The sequence below is a fragment of the Notamacropus eugenii genome, chromosome 2, assembly GCF_028372415.1.
Source record: "Notamacropus eugenii isolate mMacEug1 chromosome 2, mMacEug1.pri_v2, whole genome shotgun sequence".
In the NCBI taxonomy this organism is placed as follows: domain Eukaryota; kingdom Metazoa; phylum Chordata; class Mammalia; order Diprotodontia; family Macropodidae; genus Notamacropus; species Notamacropus eugenii.
In genome coordinates this window covers 395,034,259-395,058,406 of record NC_092873.1, presented here as the reverse complement: position 1 = coordinate 395,058,406, position 24,148 = coordinate 395,034,259, and the positions used below count along the sequence as shown (strand labels likewise).

The window sequence follows — 24,148 nt, the reverse complement described above, 5'->3', positions numbered from 1 at the left end:
GGAATTGCCCAATAAATGAAGAAATTTTAGGTGTTAAAAATTCCTAAGATAAAATTTCAGAAGAAGAAAATAATTTCACAGTAATTGTAACAAGAATTACATTCAAAAAAATGAATGAGTCACAAGGATTCGAAAAGCTGAAAGAAGAAATAAAGGAAGAGTTGAAACAAAGAATAAAATTAGAATTCTTAAGGAAAAATTTGGAAGGGGAATAATAGTTTAGAACAGAAGGTGTAAAAATTTATCTAAGTGATAGACACCCAGAAATACTGACTAAAGCAAACCAAACAAGAGTTAAATGAAACAGAGAAAACCAAACAAGAAATATTTAAGAAATATTAGAATGAAGTTGAAGACTGAAAAAATCAGACCACATGATAATACTTTAAAAATAACTGAAATGGAAAAAATGCTACAAATCACTAAGCAGAGAAATATAAATTAAAGCAACTCTAAAATTACAACTCATACTCATCAAATTGGTAAAGTTGACGCAAAAGGAAAATGACAAATGTTAGAGGGACTTTGGGGAAAATAGGCATGTCAATGCACTGTTGGTAGAGCTACAAACTGGTCCAGCCATTTTAGAAAGCAATTTGGAACTACCAGAAAGTTACAAATGGTATATGCCCCTTATCTTAGCAATAATACCATTAGGCCAATACCACAAAAAGATCAAAGAAAAAGGAAAATGAACCATGTGTACCAAAAAAAAAAATAGTTCTCTTTTTTGTAGTGGCAAAGAACTGGAAACTAATGGAATACCCCTCAACTAGGTAACAGTCAAACAAATTATGGTGCATGAATATAATGGAAAACTATTATGCTGTAAAAATTGTGAAGGAGATGGTCTCAAAGAAACCTAAGAAGATCTATAAACTCATGAAGAGCAAAGTGAGAACACCCAGTAGAACAACGTATGCTTTACAATAGCACTGGAAAGACAACTGGAAAGACTTACTAACTATGATCAATGGGATGACCAACAACAATTTCAGAAGACTGATAATTGAAGCATGCATATCTCCACCTCCTCTTAGAAACATAATGCACTCAGGTACAGAATGAGACATTTGGACATGAGAATTGCAAGAATTTATCTTGTTTGTCTATGTTTATTTGTTGTAATCTATAAGTCACCACCTGAATGAAACCCCATATTGAAACACTTAGAAGTGCAACAAAGTCCAGAGCTTCCAGATCAAAGGAGAAAAAATACTCTTAGCAGCCAGCATGAAAGAGAGCAAGTACCAAAGGATCACAGTAAGGGTCAAAAAAGTGATGCAGCAAACACTAGGAAAGCAAAAATAAGAATGCAAAATACCAAGAGGCAAAAGAAACAGACTAATAACTAAGAATAACTTACCCTGCAAAGCAGAGGTTTCTTTTTTTTTTTATTCTGTACTTAAGAAATAAAACAAGCATATTGCACAATATAGGAGAATGGGGAAAAAAAATGACTGCTCATGGAACTGCAAATCTATTATGAAATAACTTACCCAGCAAAGCTGAGTTTAATCCTGAATGAAACAAAAATGAATATTTAACAAACTGAAAAACTTTCAAGTATCTGTGATAAAAAGACTAGAACTCTATGGAAAATTCAATATATAAGATCCAGAAGAAATATAAGTAATAAATGACTTTTAAGCATTCCCGTTGAAAAAAACCCCCAACAGAACTGGGTAGACTTTTATGCATAAACACAGTAGACAAGAGCAACCTTTTATACACACACACATACACACACGCACACAACGCACACACACACACGTAAACAACACATAAACACCAAAAAGTGTGAGATCAACGAGAGGCTGGAAGAAAAGTCATATCTGACATTCTGCACAACAGCCAATCATGGCCCATGTCTTCATCACAACCATATTTACCTTTATCTAGCAACACTCAAATGACTGCCACTTCCTTCCCCTGTGCAAGCTCCCAAACTTCCCAGTTTTGAGTCAGGCAACAGTATATCAGGGAAATTGTATTCTGAGTACCAGAGTAATAGCACCTTTAGTTAAAGTGGCATAATAATAATACACTGGGGAGAACAGTTAAATAATATGAAATCACTTTTGAAAAGGATTTTTTGGTAGCAGATATCATCTTATATTCCCATGATAGATTGTTACTGAAAAAGGATACCAGGGCATGTTTGTGCAACTTCCCCTTTGTTGCCAGCACAACTCACTGCAGAATTCCAAACAGAGACTTCTTGCAGCCTGTTCAGCTGACTGAATGAAAAATATGTAGATTATATACAAAGTTAAAATAAGGCCAGTGAGTATCACAGAACCTTAACCAAAGTCCCTTACTATTATTCAATGAAAAATGATCCCTCAAATTCACCAGCCATGCAGTTATTGCATAAGTATATAAACTGTCAGACAAAAAAAGAAATGGGATGAGAGGGACCACAGAAGGAGCATAGAAAGGAACAGATACGAACAGCAATAAGGGTCTCTACCTCAGAAACAGGCAAACTAGGCAGCAAAAATAAGTAGACAGGATCTCAGTCCAAAAAACTTAATAGGAAGTTTTTTCTGTACTGTCAATATAAATACTACCCTAAAGTTAAAACAATATCACTGGGAATCAAACATTACTTTTAATTTTCTCTTTCTAAACTCTTTTCCTTAGTCATCCAAACAAAAATCTAATCAATTGTTACTGTAATACAATGCCTTAAAGCATATATACTATAATTAATATCATGATTTCTAAATTATTTCTAACCTAATTAAAAAATTGCCACAGATACAAAGAGGCAGCCTTCAAGCCAAGAATAAGTAAATGAATAAAGCATTTATTAAGCATTTATGATATGCAAAGCATTAGTGCTAAGCATTAGAATTAAAAATATAAAAGGAAAACAATCTCTAGAGCTCATATTCCAATGTGAGAAGAGAAACTGTCAAGTGGGAAAAACCCTTCACATCCAACATCACTGATAAAAACTGAATACATAAGGAACTACTGACACAAAAGACCAACATTGTTCAACAACAGATGTCACAAAAAATGTTAATAGAGTTCTGAAAAGGAGGTCTGAGTTTAAGTATGTACTTCTGATGCCTGATGGCTGTGGGCAATTCATAGTACTCTGGATCAGAAGAGTGCAGCCCACAGCCCTCCCAAGTGCAGTCAGAATCAGAATAAAACACAGTTCCTATATGATTTCAACATGTTGATGTATTCATAAAAAAGAAATATATAAATGTATAGTTTTTCTAAGTCAATATGAGTCCACAAGGATCCTTCTCTGTGGATTAGTGGCCCCCGTTTCTATTTGAGGTTGACACCACTGCTCTAAGCAGCTCTCTAACACTAATTCTCAACTCTAGGTTGCACAGACAATGATTACCTACAATAGCTAGAGTTGTCTCACACAGAAATTTATACCAATGAAATCACAGCTGAAGTACCTATCCCTATTCAGGAAACCAGACACAACAATTTATACTTTTCAAATTATCTACAGAATCAGCCACTTCAATCAATAAAAATTCTAACATGATATGCCCCAAAATATCTATTGAAATGATACTCACAAATGGGGTTATTATATAAACCACTACCTCTTTATATTCACTGGAACACTTCTAAGAATTATTATTGCTATTTATAATCTGGGGAAAGAAGGAAAATGGGTATTCCCTTTTATGTACATCCAGTTTTTTAATATTATCAGAGCATATGGAAGGGATATCAAATCATTAACATAAAATATACCCCCTTTTGGATATAATAAATTTAATATTTCACTTATTTGAATAAAAAGGCAAGAAACTACAATCTCATCAACAATTTTGTCCAAGTCTTTTTAAATTGATTTTTAAGAAATGTACAGTCTGCACATAAAAAGCAAAGAACTAATTCTGTGATCTTTGACTGGTTCACTTAAGTGTTGCCAGTTCTACTTTAGAATATGTATAACATTAATATCATTATCTTCTTAGTTAATAACCAGGTAGCAAAGAATAATGAACACAATTATGCAGTGGTTCTAACTGCTGATAAAAAACTGCCTGTGGTTAATTAGTCTGCATCCATATATGGTGACATTTCACCTAAAGTGGCCAACTTGCTGCATTCCAGTTCTAAGTTGCATCTTTTCAGTGGTAGTCCCCCATCCATGGCACTCAATAACTCATTTATCTGTACCTCTTGGAATCCCTGGGTTGATCCAGGCCATGTGCTACCTTCTATGTGAAGTCTTTCCTGATGTCCTTCACTGTCAGCGCTCTCATGCTCCTCACATCATCTTGTATTTCTTTTCCATTTACATGCTAGATCCCACAGTATAATGTAAGCTCCTAGAGGGCAAACATTGTTTTTCATGTTTGTTTCTGCACAATACTATCCCCAGAATCTAACACAGTGTCTTGTACATGACAGGTGTTTAATAAATGCTTGCTGAATTGAACTAAAATCTAATACCAGAAGTGGCAACCAGAGGTCACTTCTAAGATGTCATCTTCAAGAACTCTCAATACTTGTAGAATGATTTACTATATACTAGCTGATGAATCAAAACTTGTAATATGATCCTGACTATTATCATGTAGATCTCAGTATCCCACTAACTCCTATTCCCTATGGCATCCCTTATGAAATTCCCATTTCATAAGTGAACCTTACTGTAGGGAACTATCTGGCTCAACTGCCATAGTTGGCTTACAGAAAATGAATGACAATATGTACACTGAAAGGGGAAAATATGAGAAATGGAAGCACAAAACTATCAGCCCAGAGCAAGAGGACAGGAATAACTGGAAATAAGAGTGCAAACAACAAATAAGGAACACAAATAACCATCACAACACTAGCCCTCCAGTAAGAGGTTTCAAGCTTCATGTTTCCTTTAGTCTTCAGTTTACTTATCAACAGTGTAAATAAACATATTGTCTAATCTCTCAGTGTAACTCAAGACATGGAGGACCAAATTAAGGGCAAAATCCTAAGCTTATGAAAGTCTCTGTACCAATTTGCCAATTGGTTAACACATTTAAGTACTCAAACCCAAGTATTTAAAAACAGAGTACATCATAAAAATCTAATTCATCAATGTCAAATTTCTCTTACCTTTGGAATTTTTTAATAGAATCAAACCCAACAGTTTCCACAGGTTTATTTCCAATAATAATCATCTCATTTCCATCTTCCTGTTTAGTATTTTCCAATCCATAGCGATTCTTAATTGCAGTGAGAAAGTCCACTCCAAAATTTACCCGGTTTGGACGGATAAAAGATCCTCCTGTAGGGTGCCTAGACAAGAGCACAAAGGCATATATAAAAAGAAAAACAATCAAATATCTGTAATATAGTGCTTTGTAGGTTTATAGTAAATTAGAAAGCACAGATAGGGGAAATAACAGGAATCAATGTGCCACAGTGGATGAAGTTCAATTCTAGGAGTTTGGAACTATAAATTCTTACTGAGTTTTGAAAATGGATTGCCATGTGACCCTTAGGTAAGCCCCTTCATCTGAATTTGTAAAACAAACCACTGTATACTTATTTCAATGGTAATTTATTAAGGATCCAATATTCAATTAGTGCAAGTATTCCGAAAAAGTTAAAGGACTACAAAATGGTACATCAAGATAGAATGATCAAAAATACTACAATTTCTCTAGCAATTTACAATTTTGCAAAGTACATTCCGAACAGTACTGTAGTACAAGTATTGTCACTCAAATTATATAAATGAAGAAACCAAATCACAGAAAAGGTACGTATACAATCCCCAAATCATACAATTAAATTATAATATATCCTAATGTACATAGTACACTAAATGTAGGATAATCAAGACTGTCTTTAAATCAAAATCTAGCATACCACAATCATTCCCATAAATTTGTATTTATATTTTGCTATGGCTTTTTAATATATTTGTCAAGTTATAACAGAAACATGAATTCTATCATCATATATTGCTCTTACTTTTAATAAGCTTGGGGAGAGATTTTAAAAGACTTCCCACAATAAGTATCATGGGATGCTGCATTAGATTTCAAAGAGATTTTACTAGACTATGCTATCTAACCTTTACCTGTGCCATTCTATGGTTGTAAGTTTCCTAAGAACTCTTGCCCACTGAAAAGCATAATAAATCTTTACTTTGACCTCAAGAATGCTTAAGTCCACAAATTCATGCCAGACGACCTGCCCCTATACTCCAGTCTTTGCAGGGGCTCTCACCAAACCCCCTCCCAACTCTCATCAATATCACAAAAACTGCTCATAAACTAAGTTTCTGAGTATGAAAATAACTTTTGTAACAGAAAATTATGTGATTTTTCCTTTCTTATTTTGCAACATTTTTAGTTGGCACAATCAGTTACTAGACCCTGAAAATTATTAAAGTGAAATGCTGTTATGTATATATTGCTGTTCTCATATCTTTCATTTGCATAACACCATATTTCTTTATATTTCTCATGCTTGTCATTTTTAATGGTGCAATATTTCCTTCATTCCAATACATTTCATTACACTGATACATAACTTATTCAGTTATTCCCTTAACCAACAGACAAGTTATTTAAAGTTTTTCACTGTTATAAATAATGCTATTATGAATATTTCCACTGGAACACATTTTTTTTTCTGCTTTTTAAATACTTCACTGGGGTATATTTCCAACAGAAAGCCTACTGGTTAATAATTATGATTAGTTTTAAAATTTTTATTGCATATTGCCAGACTAACCTTCTAAAAAGATTTGATCACTGAGACAGGAAAAGTATGATGAGTACGAGTATGTGCATTATTGAGGAATGAATTCAGGAAGCTTATCATCATCCCCAGTAGGGGATATGGAGGTAGGGCAGACTAGTATGTGAGCCAGTAGCATGGAATAGGATCTTCTCAATGTAAGTGGAAAGCTAGGGAGGGTATAGGGTAAGAGGGAGAAGCAAGACTCCTACAGTGGGTCTCACCTCTTTTTCTTTTGCCGATTACGGTTCCTGCTAAAAAAGTTATAATCTTAAGCATAGTTTAATACCTAGCACATAGTTGACATTTAACAAATGTTTACTGACTGAGCACAATCCTTGCTGAGATTTGCTGGCTCTGACAAAACCTGAGTGCCAAATCCACAGAAATTTCAAAATGTTACATACTGTAAGATTTTTTGTAGGGAAATGTTGGGTGTGTAGCAATTTATAATGAAACTTATTTATTCTGGCAAGCTTTTAAAGATAAACATACTTGGAATCCTTTCAAAGAGTTTACATAATCAGCCATTCATCAGGACTGAAGAAAATACTGACCTCTGTTATATGTGCACACAATAAAACTTGGTTTAACAGTTTTTTAAACAGGCTCTGATAACATGTTTTCTCCTCAGAAAAACAAGAGGTAGTAACTGACAGATATGTTCTTGAAAATAATTTCCAAATATACGATACTGAGTTCGATTCCCTAAAAGTGATATTTCTGAAGATCAAAATTAACCATCCTCTTCTACCCTTTTGAGTAGGTGATCAGAAGGTACTATTGGTATTACTTAATTTTTGTATTAAAAATTATTTTGATATTACATGGTGGGTTTGTTATTGGAAAGAAGAATACAAGTAGCCACCAGTATTTTTGTGCCCTCTATTCTTTACCCCTTTATCTCAGGATTTAATCAAATACACCTTGATTAGCTTTGTTTTTAAGGTTAGGGTAACATAATGGTCACTTGAATCCCCACGGCCCCCTCCTCTGCATCCTTATGAAATTAAATGAAATTTAGTCTACAAACACAATTGTTTAGAACTTCCAGTTAGGAGAATCCCTAAAATGGAGTAAGGGTTTGGCATTCTGCCCCAATTTCAGTTTATGTTTACCAATAGTTAATTTGCAGTAGTAAAGGACTGGAAACAAAGCTTATGACCAGTGACTGGGGAATAGTTAAACAAATTGTGGTACAAGAATATAATTGAATATTATTGTGCTATAAGAAAAAGGGAATACGTGAATACAGAAAAGCATGTATTTTCATGAAATGATGCAGAATGAAGAAAGCAGAGTCAAGAAAACAACATACAAAATGACTATATCAATCTAAGTGGCAAGAATAATCACCACAAAACAATAAAATGAATGTTGAAAAATTACAAAGAACAGGCTTGCCCCCAAAAAGAGATGGAAAAGGTACCTCTGTCCAATCCTTTGCAGAGAGGGATGGGGGGAAAAGGGGGAAAGCTGTTGAAGGAGAGGTGTTAGATGGTGGGGATTCCCAAGGCTGTGGAACACTGCATATACTGCCAGATTCTTTGCCTTCTCTGATTGGTTTCCTTATTTTTTTCTAATTGTTCTCCTTTTTCTTGTTTCTTTAAAAAAATATATAACTTTGTCATACAGAATGGCTTCTCAAGGAGGAAGGAGGAAAGAGAAGAACACAGGCAGAAAATCAGGCAATAAAAAAATAATATATATCAATTTTAAAAGTCTTTAAAGAACTCTAGAGTATGACTCAGTTCTATCTTCTGGCTCAACTATCTTGACAATCCAGTCAGTACTTAAATCCTTACCTTAATTTTATTTATTTCTATTTCCTTTGTAGAATTTTACAATATACCAGAAGAATATCTTCCACTGATCTAATATCTTTCATCTAAGAATCTCAAAGTACTTTTTAATAATCTTCCACAACTACATATCGTAGTCACAAACCCAGAAAAGGAGAATGACTCCAAAACATCTACAAGCAAAGCCTCAAAAATGAACACAATCTGGGCAAAAATTCAATTAGAATTCCTGGAAGAGATGAAGAAAGACTTAAAAAGTTTTTTGATCAATGAAATAGAGTGCTAGAGGAAAAAATTGGAAAATAATTAAGAGTTATTGAAGAAAGAAACCTTGTCTAAACTACAAACCTCCTGAATATTAGGAACAAATAGATGTCAATGACTCTATGACACAATAAGAAAGATTAAAAACAAAGTAAAGAAGTCAGAAAAATAAAATAAAATATAAGGTATCTCATAGCCAAAACAACTGACCTAGAAACAGATTGAGGAGAGAAAAAATAAATCATCAGACTACCTGAATTATGACCAAAGCAAGAACCTAAACATATCATATTTCAAGAAATTGTAAGGGGGACAGAGCCAAGATGGCAGAGTAATAGCACGCACTTTCTAGAACTCTACCCCCACGCCCAGTCAAATACCTGTAAAAAATAGCTCTAAACAAATTCTGGAGCTGCAGAACCCACAGAACAACAGAGTGAAGCAAATCTCCAGACCAAGACAGCCTAGAAGGTCACCAGGAAGTATGACACTATCACGCCATGCTGGGAGCAGAGCAAAGACTGGTGTGGGCTGTGGCAGCACAGAAGGGACCTGAGCATGCCTTGGGGAGACTAAATCTCCCACACCTGTGGCAGTTTCCAGACTTCAGGACCCCAAAAAGCCGAGGACAAACTGGAAGGTCAGAGGAAAAAAGCCTGTAGGACCAGTGTGGGAAAGTAGAGTGGTCAGGCCCCAGATCCAGGTAGTGGAGGGGGGGAGGGGGCGGAGGAACCCTCAGTAGCCACAGCAGCAGCAGGGGCAGAGACAGTGACTTTCTGGAGCTCCAGACTCACAGATTGTGGGGAAATCAAGCAGTTGACAGTCCCCCCCCCACCCCGTACCCCCACTAGAGGCAGAGAACTACCTTGACAAAGACCTCAAAAGTCAAATAAATGGCTGGGGAAAACCAAAAACCAAAAAAAGAATTAGACTATAGAATCTTATTTTGGTGACAAGAAAGATCAAAACATGCAAACAGAAGATAACAAAGTCAAAGCTCCTTTATCCAAAGCCTCCAAGAAAAATATGAATTGGTCTCAGGCCACAGAAGAGTTCTAAAAGGATTTTGAAAATCAAGTAAAAGAAGAAGAGGAAAAATTGAGAAGAGAAATGAGAGTGATGCAAGAAAATTATGAAAAACGAGTCAAGTGCTTACTAGAGGAAACCCAAAAAAATGCCAAAGAAAATAACACTGTAAAAAATAGACTAACCCAAATGGCAAAGGAGATCCAAGAAGTCAATGAGGAGAAGAATGCCCTAAAAAGCAGAACTGGCCTGATGGAAAAGGAGGTCCAAAAGCTCACTGAAGAATATAATTCCTTAAAGGTTAGAATGGAACAGATGGAAGCTAATGACTTTATGAAAAATCAAGAAATTATAAACCAAAACCAAAGGAATGAAAAAATAACAGACTGTGAAATATCTCACTGGAAAAACAACCGACCTGGAAAAAAGATCCAGCAGAAACAATTTAAAAATTATACAACTACCTGAAAACCATGATGAAAAAAAAGAGCCTAGGCATCATCTTTTGAGAAATTATCAAGGAAAATTGCCTTTATATTCTAGAACCAGAGGGTAAAATAAATATGGAAAGAATCCACCAATTGCCTCCTGAAAGAGATTCCAAAAGGAAAATTCCTAGGAATATTGTACCCAAATTTCAGAGCTCCCAGGTCAAAGAGAAAATATTACAAGTAATCAGAAAGAAACAATTTGAGTATTGTGGAAATACAATCAGGATAACACAAGATCTAGCAGCTTCTACATTAAGGGACTGAAGGGCTTGGAATAGGATGTTCCAGAAGTCAAAGGAACTAGGATCAAACCAAGAATCACTTACCCAGCAAAACTGAGTATAATACTTTAGGGGAAAAAAATGGTCTTTCAATGAAATAGGGGACTTTCAAACATTCTTGATGAAAAGACCAGAGCTGAACAGAAAACTTGATTTTCAAATACAAGAATCAAAAGAAGCATGAAAAGGTAAATAGAAAAGAGAAATCATAAGGGACTTACTAAAGTTGAAATGTTTACATTCCTACATGGAAAGATAATAGTTATAACTTGAGACTTTTCTCAGTACTAGGGTAGCTGAAAGGATTATATACATATAGACAATGGGCATAGGGTGAGTTGAATAAGAAGGGATGATATCTAAAAAAATAAAATTAAGGGGTGAGAGAGGAATACATTGGGAGGAGAAAGGGAAAAACAGAATGGCACAAATTATCTCTTACATAAAAGTGGCAAGAAAAAGCTTTTTCAAAGGAAGGGATGAGAGGGGAGGTGAGAGGGAAAAAGTGAACCTTACTCTCATCACATTTGGCTTAAAGAGGGAATAACAGGCATACTCAATTTGCTATGAAACTCTATCTTACACTACAGGAAAGTAGGAAAGAAGGGAATAAGTCAGGGATAGGGGGATGATAGAAGGCAGGGCAAATGGGAGGAAGGAGTAATTAGTGGTAAATACATTTGAGGTGGGATAGGGTCAAAAGAGAGAATACAATAAATGGGGGGCAGGATAGGATGGAGGGAAATATAGGTAGTCTTCCACAACCTGACTTTTATGGAAGTCTTTTTGCATAACTACACATGTATAACATATATAGAATTGCTTGCCTTCTCAGTGGGGATGGGTGGGGAGGGAGGAAGGGAGAGAAGTTGGAACTCAAAGTTTTAAAAATGAATGTAAAAAACTGTTTTTACATTCAACTGGGAAACAAGATATGCAGGCAATGGGATATAGAAATTGATCTTGTCCTCCAAGAAAAGAGAGAGGATGGGGATAAGAGAAGGGAGGAGTATTATAGAAAGGAGGGCAGACTGGGGGAAGGGGTAATCAGAATGTACGTTCTCTTCGGGTGGGCAGAGGGAAGAGTCATGGGGAGAAAATCTGGAACTCAAAATCTTGTGGAAATGAATATTGAAAACTAAAAATAAACTAACTTCTTAAAAAAGGAAATCTCAGCAGAAACAAGAGAGCAAGCAAAAGTCCTAGACAACTGTGCCTGGCACCAATGACTGTTTCACAAATAGAGTATTTCAGAAACTTATCAGAACATATAAGCAATATTAAATGTTAATTAGGAACTAAAGAAATTAAGGTGCTAAAGCTCAAGTAAGACAAAAAGACCTGAGAAAAAAACAATCATTTACAAACTCAGCCAAAGACGCTTACTATCTGTGTAACCCTGGGCAAGTCACTTAATCACTTGTTTGCCTCAGTTTTCTTATCTGTAAAATGGGGATAATAATAATAGCACCTACCTCCCAGAGTTATTGTGAAGATCAAATAACTCTAAAGTGCTTATTAGCATAGAGCCTGGCACATATTAAGCATTATTACTGAAATTATCATGACCTATGGCATAAAGGACATTTAAGAGATGATCAAAAGAAACAAGCGAACCTTATCTCCAGAAGAACTGCAAACTCTAAACAACCATATGTGAGACTGCTTCAAATCACATATAAATAAGGAAATTTCTCCTCTGATTGTTCTAGAGACTATTCTAGCACCCAGTACTTGACTGAAAATCCATTTCATGGGCATAAGTTTCCAACAAAAGCTCCAAATCAAAGTTAAGCTGTTAGTGGAATCTATACAATCTAGAAATTGGCTTAGTTAAGAACTGTTTACAACAAAATGAACAAACTTAATGGCACCTTTGTTCCGTATTGCCAATTATTCAAATTCCCAGTGAGATAATGGCCATTCATGTTCTGGGCAAGTTTCTCAGTTCAGCCCAGGCTTTGAGAGCAATCACCTTTCTCTATGAAAAAAAGGTCAAATCAAATGGTACTTAGATAGGGACCTATTGTTGTCTAGTCTCTGAGATCCAGAGCGAATTGGGTTTAAGACTTGGTCTTTGAGAGAGAAATCTATTGAGTAAACCCCAAGTTAACTACATCACTTTCAGTCATCAAAATTCACTTTTCTTTGAGCAGATCACCCTCAGGTAAGGGGAGAGATGAAGAGAGGAGAGGGAGGAGAAGAGGGTAGAGGAAGAAAGGGGAAAGACAGGTACACTAATACATGGTTGGTGGAGCTGTAAAATGATACAACCAATTTGGAAAGTAATTTGAAAATTTGAAAATAAAGTGACAAAAATGTAAAAAAAAAAAAAAAAAAAAAAAAGGTCAAAGACATTTTCTATCAACTATGGGATAAGTCACACTCTGCCCATTTCCTTTCCTCCCTCCTTTGCCCTCTTAGCCAATTATTATGCTGCAAGATTGCCGTGTGTGTGTGTGTGTGTGTGTGCGTGTGTGTGTGTGTGTGTACGAAATGAGGTAACAGTTAACTCACCGTAACCTTACCAACCACTGCCCCCAAACACCTGGGAAATACAAAACAAAAATTATGAAATATCACTAACATACATGAGAGATAGGATGTTTTCCATACATTTGGGGGACAGGGGAGGTGGGGTAGGGAACGGAAAGCTATCTTTGATGTTGCCACTCCCATAAGGTAGGTAGGATACTTCCATCCCCATGAACTAACCTGAAAATTCAAGCCCTGGTACTACACAGATGGCTGGTACAGGTCCAATCCAATACAGAAACTAGAAGAGCTACAGCATCTATGCATCAAGTCTTCCTAAGGCTTCTCCCAGCTATATTGAGAATTTCCTTCAATAAATATCATTAAGCTATGTAAGTTTTCTTTGTGGGCTTCCTTTTTTTTTCTTGTGGTATCAGACTTCTCATAATATCACTCATCTAGACATTATTAGCTACTAAATGGTAGAGATAAATGGACAGAGGCATGAAAAACTGATTCACTCTCCTCGTCACTTGAAAAAGATTCCAATCCAAGAATAAAACTAACTTACTGGTGCAGCTGGGCAACTCACAGTCTTAGGGAACTGCCTTTTTATAGTCAACACAGCAAGTATGTATCAGAATTTGGGTCTTCCTGACTTAAGGCTAGTCTCTAGCTACTAGGCAGTACTTCCCCTCATGTGATTATAGACCAAAGATTTAGCTGTTTGGGTTTGGACTTAGACAAAATGAACTGAGTACTATTCTGCTTTCTTTTTATTTCAATAAGTAGCTTAAATGAAGATTAATGAAATGGCAACCGCAAGCTGCTTTGGATTCATGGAGACACCATAAATTATATTAAAACAAATTAAATACTATGATGGTTAAACATACTTTTCCCTGTAATGACTAAAATTTTGCTATTTTAACTTCCCAAGTGAGAATTAAATATCAAAAAACTCAAATGAATGAATTTTATAAAGTATTTTACTAGCAGGAAATCTAATTTAGTCAAGTAAAATACATATAGGTGGTATAAAATGCCTTTATTAGCTTGAAATATTCTATGCTACATTTATATAACTTATTAAAAGGAAAATTTTTAATTCTCTTTAATAAGTTGCATTAACATGACAGAACTGAAATATCTCTATCTGAGCTCACTGTTCCCCCAACACACTCCATGCTTTTTAATGTCTGTGCTTTACTTACCCTGTTCTGCTGCCTGAAATACCATTATCCAACCCCACTCACCTGCTCCCATTCAATTTTTATGCATTATTCAAGGTACAGATCAAATGTCATCTACAGAAAACTTCTATGACCACCTGAACTAGAAGTAAAATCTCCCTCTTCTAAAATACCCTAATATGTAATGGGTATATTAACTAAACAGGTTTGTAATTTTCTCAATGCTCATCACATAGATTCTGTTAATGTTTTGTTCTCAACAGTAAAAGCAATCTCACCCTCTCTCTTTTTCTTAACTGTCTGGGATTGATTGCCAAGGGTCAGCTAATTGGTATTCTTCTAATAAAGATATTTGATTATCATGCATGAGCTAGCTCAACAAATGGTCAAAGCTCACTATCTAAAAGGACCAATTTGTTCTGGCCATGGCTTCCAGAAAAACTATCAGGTCTCATTTTCACAATGGATCAATGAAGCTATTTATCCAGTAGTCACTAGTCTGTGTGGTACCTAGCCTTGAGAACTCTCATCATTTCTCTTCTATACTACTGCAATGGCTTTCCAATTGGTCTCCCAGTCTCAAGTTTCCCACCCACTTCAATTCCTATTGGAGCTGTTACTCCAACAGCACAGTTACAACCAAGTCAGCTTTCTCCAACCCCAATTCAATGAACTCCAGTGGTTCCCTATTAGCTCTGGAATCAAATGAAAAGTGTTTTTCTTTGCATTTAAAGTTCTTTATAACCTGGTCCTCTTTCCAGTCTTCTTACGCTTTACTCCCCTCTAAACACTCCACTATCCAGCTACATTGGCCTACTTGCACAAGCCATTCATTACATTTTTTTCCTTTGTACTCGTTGTCCTCCAGGTCTGGAATGCTCTCCATCCTCACTTCTGCCTCTTGATATCCTTGGCTTCTTTCAAGATTTAGCTCAAATCCTACCTTCTGCAGGTAGGTAGTTTCTGGTTTCTAAGATTACCTTTCATTTAACACACACACATTCTCTCTCTCTCCGTACACACATATACATATACATATACACACATCTACACACAAAGTACACTTATAACTACACATAACACATACATATGTGTATTTACATTTATATACTATATACCTGTTATGTGTTTAGTTATTTAAAATATGTAACATAATATATACATGTATTACATACATACCTAGTTATTTACAAGCTGTCTCCCCTATTAGAATATGAATTCCTTGAGGGTAGGAAGGATGCTTTTACCTACCTTTGTATTCCCAGTGCATAGTAATGTACCTAGCTCATAGTGGGCATTTCATAAATGCTTTTTTACAGACTGTATTATCCCAAACTAATCTGAACCTGACTGGGATTCCACAAACTGAAGTCTAGGTTGGCTACACAGCAACCCCAGCTAAGAATCATTTTATTTTAAATTTCAATTAGCATTTATTAAGCAATTATTATGTGCCAAAGCACTGTACTAACTGCCAGGGACACAAACGAAGGCAAAAACAGACAGGCCTTGTACTCAAGAGCTCATAGTCTACTAGACAAGACAACATGGAAATAGCTGCATACAAAAACATATATACAGAATAAATAAGCAATGATGGGAGAATACACTAGCATCAGGAATCAGGAAAGGCTTCCTGTAAAATGTGGGATTTTTATTGAAGACATGAAGAAAACCAGGGAAGGTAGGAGGCAGTGATGAGAGGAAGAGCATTCCAAATTTGGGAGACAGCCAGTAAAAATGCTCAGAGTTAGGAGAAAGAGTGTTTTGTTTGAGAAATAGCAAGGAAACCACAGTCATTGGACTGTAGAGTACACAAAGGGGAATAAAAATAAAAGAAGAATGGAAAAGTAGGAAGCAATCAGATTATGAAGGGTTTGAAAATCAAAGAGAGATTTGATATTTTATCCTGGGGTTTATAAAAGGGCGCCACTGAAGTTTACTGAATAGGAGGATGATTATCATCAGATCTGCATGTTAGGAAGATCATTTTGACAGCTGAGTGGAGAATGGATTGGAGGGGGGGACAGACTTTACACAGTGAGGATCAACCAGAAGGCCATAGCAATAGTTCAAGAAGTGATGAGCAACAGAATCATCTGAGGAACCATCAGAGGACAGTGCCCACCACCAACACTCCAGTGCCCTTCCACTGTAAACTCCCTGAGGGCAGGAGCTGTCTTTTGCCTTTCTTTGTATTCCCAGTGGTAAGAATGTCGCCCACTATTGGTTTGATTTTGTTTTTCTCAGAGCAACAGCAGCTACAAAGCATTTCCCCTCTAAATTGAATGATAGTGAGACACATATGTAGAGAAGACATGAGGCCAAGGCAATATACAACTCCAGAACTCGGCTAGCATTTATTGACATAGCTTCCACAAAAGTCCAATGCTTCATTGTGACTTATGGATGAACACTGGTTCTTGAAAATCATAACAATGAATGACAAATTTCTCCCCTCTCTATCCCTTTATGTATATCTTTTTGTAAATAGCTTAGTAAATGCTCATTGGCTGATTGGTTAAATAAATACTTTGGAAATTCAAATGCAAATGTACTTACTACTTTCATTATTAGAAAACTAAGTAAGAGTTGTTGAGCTGAGACAACTTTATACTTCTCATACTTTCACATTCTGCCACATATATATCACATATATGTCATATGTAAAATATTTATAACACAACTTACCTCCCATAATAGACCATTACAGAGGGACCTTGTCCTATCCTTTTTATTTTACATATAATTTCCTCAAAAGTACTAATCCAAGGCTTCACTGTGACTTAAGGATGACCACCGGCTCTTGAACATCACACTAGGAAATGATCAACTGTGATTCCAAAGGACCAATGATGAAACATGCTACACACTCCCTGACAGAATAGTGATGGACTCGGAGTACAGAACAAAGTACATTTTCAGATACAGTATTGGAGTGGCAAAAAAAGAGAGCAGTATATGCCATCACTTTATCTATAAACATTAACTGCTCTTATTCTTAACACACAATTTTTGTCCACAGATCAACAAGACGACACTATTGTAATACTCTCTACCCTGGTTCTCCTCGTAACCTTATGGGCTCCCAAAGGGCTAATTATCATCTCTACGCACATAATTTACAATTCTAATTATCCAGTCTTCGTCTCTCCTCTGAATTTCAGTCCCATAACATAACAAGTTAAACTGTATGCCCCAAAGATACTTCAAACTCAGTATGTCTTAAATAGGTCTCATTATCTTTCCCCCAAAATCTAATGCCTCACCCATTTATGTTGAAGGCTTACAACATTCTTTCAGTCTTGTAACTTATACGTTACCTTTTACACACATCTAATCAATTGTCAAGTCTCATCAATTCTGCCTCCACAACATCTCTCTCATCCAACATCTTCTCTGTACTCATATAACCATTACCTTAGTTTGGGCCCTCATCTCCTCTCCCCTAGATTATTGTAGTAGCCTCCTAACTGGTCTCTCCACCACAAGATTTTCTTCATTCTCATTCATCTTAGACAATACTGACAAAGTGATTTTCCTTAAGTGCTGATCTGACCAAGTCATTTTGCACATGGAGTAACACACACACACACACACACACACACACACACTCTCTCTCTCTCTCTCTCTCTCAATTAAATTCCAATGGTTCTTTTTTTTGCCTCTACAATTAAATATCAACTACTCTGTTAAGTTTTTAAAGCCCATCATAACCAGGCTCCAAACAATCTTTCCCACATCACTGGACATTATTACTTCTCCTGAATTCTGTGATTTTGCCAAACTGATTTTCTTTCTATTTCTCACAAATGGCATCCATCTCCCAGCTCAGTGCCTTTGAACTGGTTCTCTCATGCACACCCTGTACTCCCTCCTGACCTCCACCTCAGAGAATCCTTTTCTTCCTTTAAGATACAGCTCAAGTGCCACCTACTGGACAAAGCTTTTCCTCATTCCCCAGTTACTTTGTGTTTATTCTCTTCATATTTTTCTATATATACACATACATATATAATTGTTCTGATAGAATGTAAGCTCCTTGACAATAGGGATTTTTTTCATTCTTTTTGACCTTATGATATTGCATAGGCCTAAAAGATAGTAGGTACATAACATGACTGCTTGAATACTGAAGAAACAGAACATTCCATACTGACATTTTTACTACAAGTGAAACCAGGGAATACAACAAGTTACAGCTAAGTGGAGGAAAGTTCATAGGTTGTCCTTAGAGAGGTGAATTAAGGAACTGGACCCAAAGGTAACAGGAAACATCACGTCTTGACACATCTAATTATACTGCTTTGTAATAGGCATGATGAGTGAAATTAAGAAGGAAAAGTAACACGGGTAGGAAGAAAATCACAACACAGCAATGTCAAAAAATATGTAAGTGAATTGGAAAGAGGGAAGGAAGGAAGGAAACATTTATTACACAACTGTTATATGTCAAGCATTATATTATGTACTGGGGATACAAAAAAGAAAAGTGAGATAGCACCTGCTCTTTACAAGCTCAAGATCTAATAGGAGAGGCAATACCCTTAGGACAGTTTAGTAAGACAATGGATGAAAAGCTCCAGTGGTCGTTAGGAAGCATTAGCACCTTCCGGGTGATAAGACCATCCCAGACCTAAATTTCTGAATTTCAAAATCAATCCTCTACTGCTATCTCATCCTTGAATTTCTCTAAGCACCTGGGGCCTGGTACATGCCCTGGAACATTCAACCACCTCTGCAGCCTGCTCACAATGGAATATCCTTCTACAAGACTGGGACCCTTCTCCCACTGGTAAGTTTCTCCTGGAAGCTGCATTGTGTGAAGGGGCTCAGGAAAGTCTTTATTGCCCCCAGGCCCTAATTCCAACTTTCTGGACTTCATTTCTCTCCATCATCTCACTTTTCAGCTTTCTTTTATGTCTTATCTTTCCCCATTAGAATTTAAGTTCCTTGAGGATGAGGATTCTCTATTTGCTTGTATTTGTATCCTCAGAACTAAGCACAGTGCCAGACACATAAGTACTTAATAAATGCCTGCTTCCTTCCTTCAAAGCTCTTCTTTAAGTCCATCAGAAATTGCATATCATGCAGTACCCTGTTGCTGAAGAGGCAAAAAAATGGAAGGAACATGTACAGATGGTTCTTTCAAGGAATCTGATTGTAAAAGGGATGATAGATTATATGATGATAGTTTAAAGGAATAGCAGGAGCAAGTGAAAGTTTTAAGGATGGGAGAGAACCTGGAGAAAAGAAGTAGAAAATTAGGAAGAGAAAGGGAATGAGCAGAGCAAGTGACAGATAAGATAGGAAGGAATCAAAGGCATAAATAGAAAAGATGGCCTTGATAAGGAGAAGGGCCATCTGCTTTTAAAGAATGAAACAAATGAGAGGAAAGGAAATGATATTGAGGTGATCTGAAATGTGAATTTAGGGAAGAAAGGACATTTGATCTGGGAATTATGAGATCAGTTCCTCTGCTGAGAGGACAGACAGTAAGGCGGAAGAAGGTCGAGAAGGGAATAGAAGACATGGAATGGTGGAATGTGATAAAGTTGATCAAAGAAAAGTACAAAGGACTGGCTTTGCAGCAATGAGGGTTCAGCCAAAATGGGATAATATATCTTTCTAGGTGACCCATTTAACATGTTTGTGGGATTTCTTCTAGCACTGTCCAACAGCATGGGAGCAGATATAGTCAATCGTACACTCCTACCAATTAGTGTTGGGGGTTAGGAAAAAAGTGAGAAGCAACAATCAAACAACAGAACAAGAAATTCAAAAACTGAACACTGTATAAAGTTAAACTGGTTTACAAAATGGGGCAATATTGTGAAGGAAGGAAAATGAAGTTACAGTAGAAGTGCTGCCTGGGAAAGCAGGAAGCAGTCAAGTGAGAGGAGGCTGCAGTGAGGATAGAGAATAAGTATAAGAGTATGAGGATATGAGAATAAGTATAAGAGAGAGCTGAAAGGAGGTTATGGACCAAGAGCACAATTTCAGTCATTGATTGTGTAAATGAAACATTTCTATGGCATTTGAATCCCTTTACTACTTGGCCCAAACTTATCTTCCAACCTTTCAATAAAATATCATTCAACCTCTTTCACGTCTGTCCACATTAAAAGGTAGCACTTCTTGGTGATCTTATCAGATCCCACAGATTTAATTATCAATTCTATACTGATTATTCTCAGATCTAGTTATCCAGTCCTAGCCCCTCTCTAAATCTCCAAACTTGGAACACCAACTGCCTATTAGAGATCTCAAACTAGATGCCCTGTAGCTCAACATGGCCAAAACTAACTCCTTACATAGTTTCTCCGCCATCTTCAGCCAAATGTTCCCCATCCAAATTTCCTTCCTATTTTCAATGTTTCCCTCTATCAATTCTCTCCCTACTCCAGACCATACTCCACTCAATTGTTAAAGTGATCTTCCTGCTGCTCTAGAATTTGTTGAGAGTTCTTCTTTACAGGCATTTTATGGGCTGTGGGGTAAGAGCTAAGCGTATGTGTATCTTTCTACTCCACCATCTTGGCTCCTCCCCTAAAGTGATCTTCCTAAAGCACAGATGTGACCATGTCCCACCTGAACTCACATCCCACCCCATTAAAAAAACTTCAATCCAGAACTATCAATTCCAGAATCATATATAAAATCCTGTTTGGCATTCAAAGCCCTTCAAAACATGGCTCCCTCTTACCTTCCCAGTCTTCTTATACCTTATTTCCCTCAGGTAATCTGTGATTCAGTAACACTGGACTTCTTGATATTTCTTGCACAAGATACTCTACCTCTGAAATCTAGACACTTTCACTGACCATCCAAATTCTAGGTAAAATCCCACCTTCTGAGAGTAGATTCAAGGCAATAAAGTTGAAGGAAGAAAAGCCCTGCTCTCCTACAACACTTCTACCTCAAAGATATAGAAACTGAATCCTGAACCAGATAAACAAGAAAAAAATCAGAGTGGATCACTTTTCTAGTCTAGGTCAGTTTAGGCAGACAAACAGGTTTGTAGATACTGGTAACGAGGTGCCTAGAAGCACAGGAGTACATGGAACATTCCAGCACCTAAAAGAGATCTTGCTCAGACCTAAACCTGGATCAGAAACATGCAAGAGATTAGACCAGGAGAGTAGTGAGTAGCACCCTGTACCCAGGGGCTGAAGGAGTACTGAAACTGGGCACCAGAGGAGGAAGCATAGGTCCCAGGGGATCCCTAAACTACTACAGAGTACAGATAGATACCACCTGGCAGTTTAGCTGTTCCCTACCAAGTGCTGGGTCACTGATCCAGGTAGACTGAGGAGAAGCCCTGTGCCTAGTGGTGGCAGACAGGAGTGTTCATAGGCCCTGGCTATACTGAAGGTATACTGAAGTATACTGAAGGAAGTATAAGTTCAGAAGCAAGCAATAGCTCCATGACTCTAATCCCAAGAACAGAATAGTAGCCTCTAGACCAGGTTGTGAAATAATCAGGACACAAATTCCATATCACAGAGGAGCTTTCAGTTCAGTTGTTCTGAACCTGCAATGTATCCCAGACAACTAACAATAGAAGAGGTAGCTGGCTGAAACATCTAACCATGCACAAGCCAAAAGAGGTCTTGTTCAGACCTAAACCTGAGCCAGAGGTTCCCAAACTTATTTGACTTACCTCCCCCTTTTCAAAAAAAAAAAAAAAAATTACTCAGCGCTCCCTGGGGGTTAGGTTATTTTTATTCAAGGCCCCCCAATCACACCAGAGGCTCCCACAGACCCCCTGGATCGTTTCATAGGGCCCCCAGGAAAGGGAGTATTGCCCACTTTGGGAACCTATGGCTTAGGTCAAAAGAGCAGAGAGCAGACCTCAACCTGTATCACATCACTTTGGAAGCACTGAAAGTTTGCAGGTTCCAAGTCTGAGCTATTCCAGAAGAATAAAACAATACTCAACCTCCCAGGAAAGCATTAGAAGGACTCAAAAGGTCAGAAGATCATCTCAGATACTCTCCTGAGAAGTAAGCAGAGACAAGCACTGACATAAAAGTCCATCATCAAGAAGCAGACTTAAAAGAATGACAAACAAAAAAGAATTCCACCCTAAAGAGCTATTATAGCAACAGTGAAGCTTAAGACACAAATCCAGGAGAATGACTATAGAATATTTACAAAAGCAAAGATGCAAAGAAAGATGCAGCTTGGACAAAAGACTAACTGGTATTTCTGAAAAAGATAAACAATTTAAGGAAAAAAAGGTAAATTTTTTAAATTTAATTTTTAATTAAATTTTAATTTTTAAAACTAAATGAGAGTGGTAGAAGAAAAAAGGGAAAAGAAATGAGAGCTATGGAATAAAGAATTGGAAAGAAAAATGGAAAGCTTGGCACAAAAGGTATAAAATGGTACTCAAGAAAATGACTTCATATGACCCCTATCAGACTGCTTGTCATCTTGGGGAGGAGGTAGGCAGGGAGGCAGAAAAAAATTGGGACTCAAAATCTTATAAAATGAATGTTGAAATGAATGTAACTGGAAAAAATAAAATACTACTAAGTGGGGGAAAAAAAGAAAATACAGACATACCTACAGAAGATCAGGTAGATGGACTACAATAATAATAAAAACTGATATTTCTACAGCTTAAAAAAAACTAAATTAACCATATAAACTATATTAAATACATAAATATAATAAACTACATAAATTTATATAGTTTATTATCTTAAATGTCAATGTTCTTTCCATGAATAAGTATATTTACAACACTAAAAAAAAAAAATGACTTCCTGAAAAGTGGATAAATCAAACAGAAGCTAATGTCTTAAGTCATATGAAATATCAAAGAGAATTTTTTAAAATGAAGAAAATATAGAGTATTACATAGCGGAACCAAGTAACCTGGAAACAGAAGAGAAAAATAGAAGACTGAGAAAAAGGGATGTACTGGGAGAAAGTGGAAGGGAGAAGAATGGAGAAGATTATCTCACGGAAAACAGTCACATGAGGAATTTTTTTACGATAGAGGAATGCACACACACTCTCTCTCTCTCTCTCTCTCTCTCTCTCTCTTTCTCTCTCTCTCTCTCTCTCTCTCTCTCTCTCTCTCTCTCTCTCTCTCTCTCTCTCTCTCTCTCTCTCGGCTGGTTATAGAAATCCATCTTAGCCAAGAGGGAAGTAGGAGGGGAAGGGGCTAAGACAAAGGAGGTGGGGTAATTAGAGGGCTACAAGATTAAGGGAGGGAATGGTCCGAAGGAAAACAGACTTTTAAGGAGGGACAGAGTAAAAAAGAAAGAAAAAAGGATAAACACAAGAAAACAAAATGGAGAGAACTACACAGTTAGCTATTGTAACTGTGAATGTGAATTAGATGAATTTACCCATAAAACATAAGTGGGTAACAGAATGGATTAAAAACCAGAATCAAACAATATGGTGTTTATAAGAAACACACTTGCAATAGAAAAATACACAGAGTTAAAATAAGGGGCTGGAGCAGAATCTATTATGCTTCAACTGAAGTAAAAAAGGCAGGGGTAGTAATCATAATTTCAGACAAAGCAAAGCAAAAATAGACCTCATTAGAATAGATAAACAGGGAAACTATATTTTGCTAAAAAGGTCCTACAGACAATGAAGTAGCAACAATGCTAAACATATATGCACCATATGGTATGGCATACAAATTACTAAAGGAAATGTTAAATGACTTACAGGAAGAAATATACAGTAAAACTGTACTACTGAAGGTCAATTTACTCTTCTCGGATCTGGATAAACCAAATCATAAAATAAACAAGAAAGAAGTTAAGTAGACAAATAGAATTTTAGAAAAGTTAGATATGACAGCTCTCTGGAGAATACAGAATGGGAAGACAAAGGAGTGTAACTGTACATGACAC

General features: G+C 36.6%; 1 protein-coding gene across 3 annotated transcripts in view; it reads right to left on the bottom strand.

Moving 5' to 3' along the window:
• The window catches only part of TBCE (tubulin folding cofactor E), a 116,354-nt gene that overhangs the window by 37,965 nt on the left and 54,241 nt on the right, over positions 1 to 24,148 (bottom strand). For all 3 annotated transcript variants that reach the window (XM_072647535.1, XM_072647533.1, XM_072647534.1), the window contains exons 4-5: positions 5,092 to 5,274; positions 2,152 to 2,240 (exon numbers count right to left, since the gene is read on the bottom strand). In XM_072647535.1, coding sequence (XP_072503636.1) covers positions 2,152 to 2,240; positions 5,092 to 5,274 — 272 coding nt within the window. The remainder of the gene's footprint in view (positions 1 to 2,151; positions 2,241 to 5,091; positions 5,275 to 24,148) is intronic.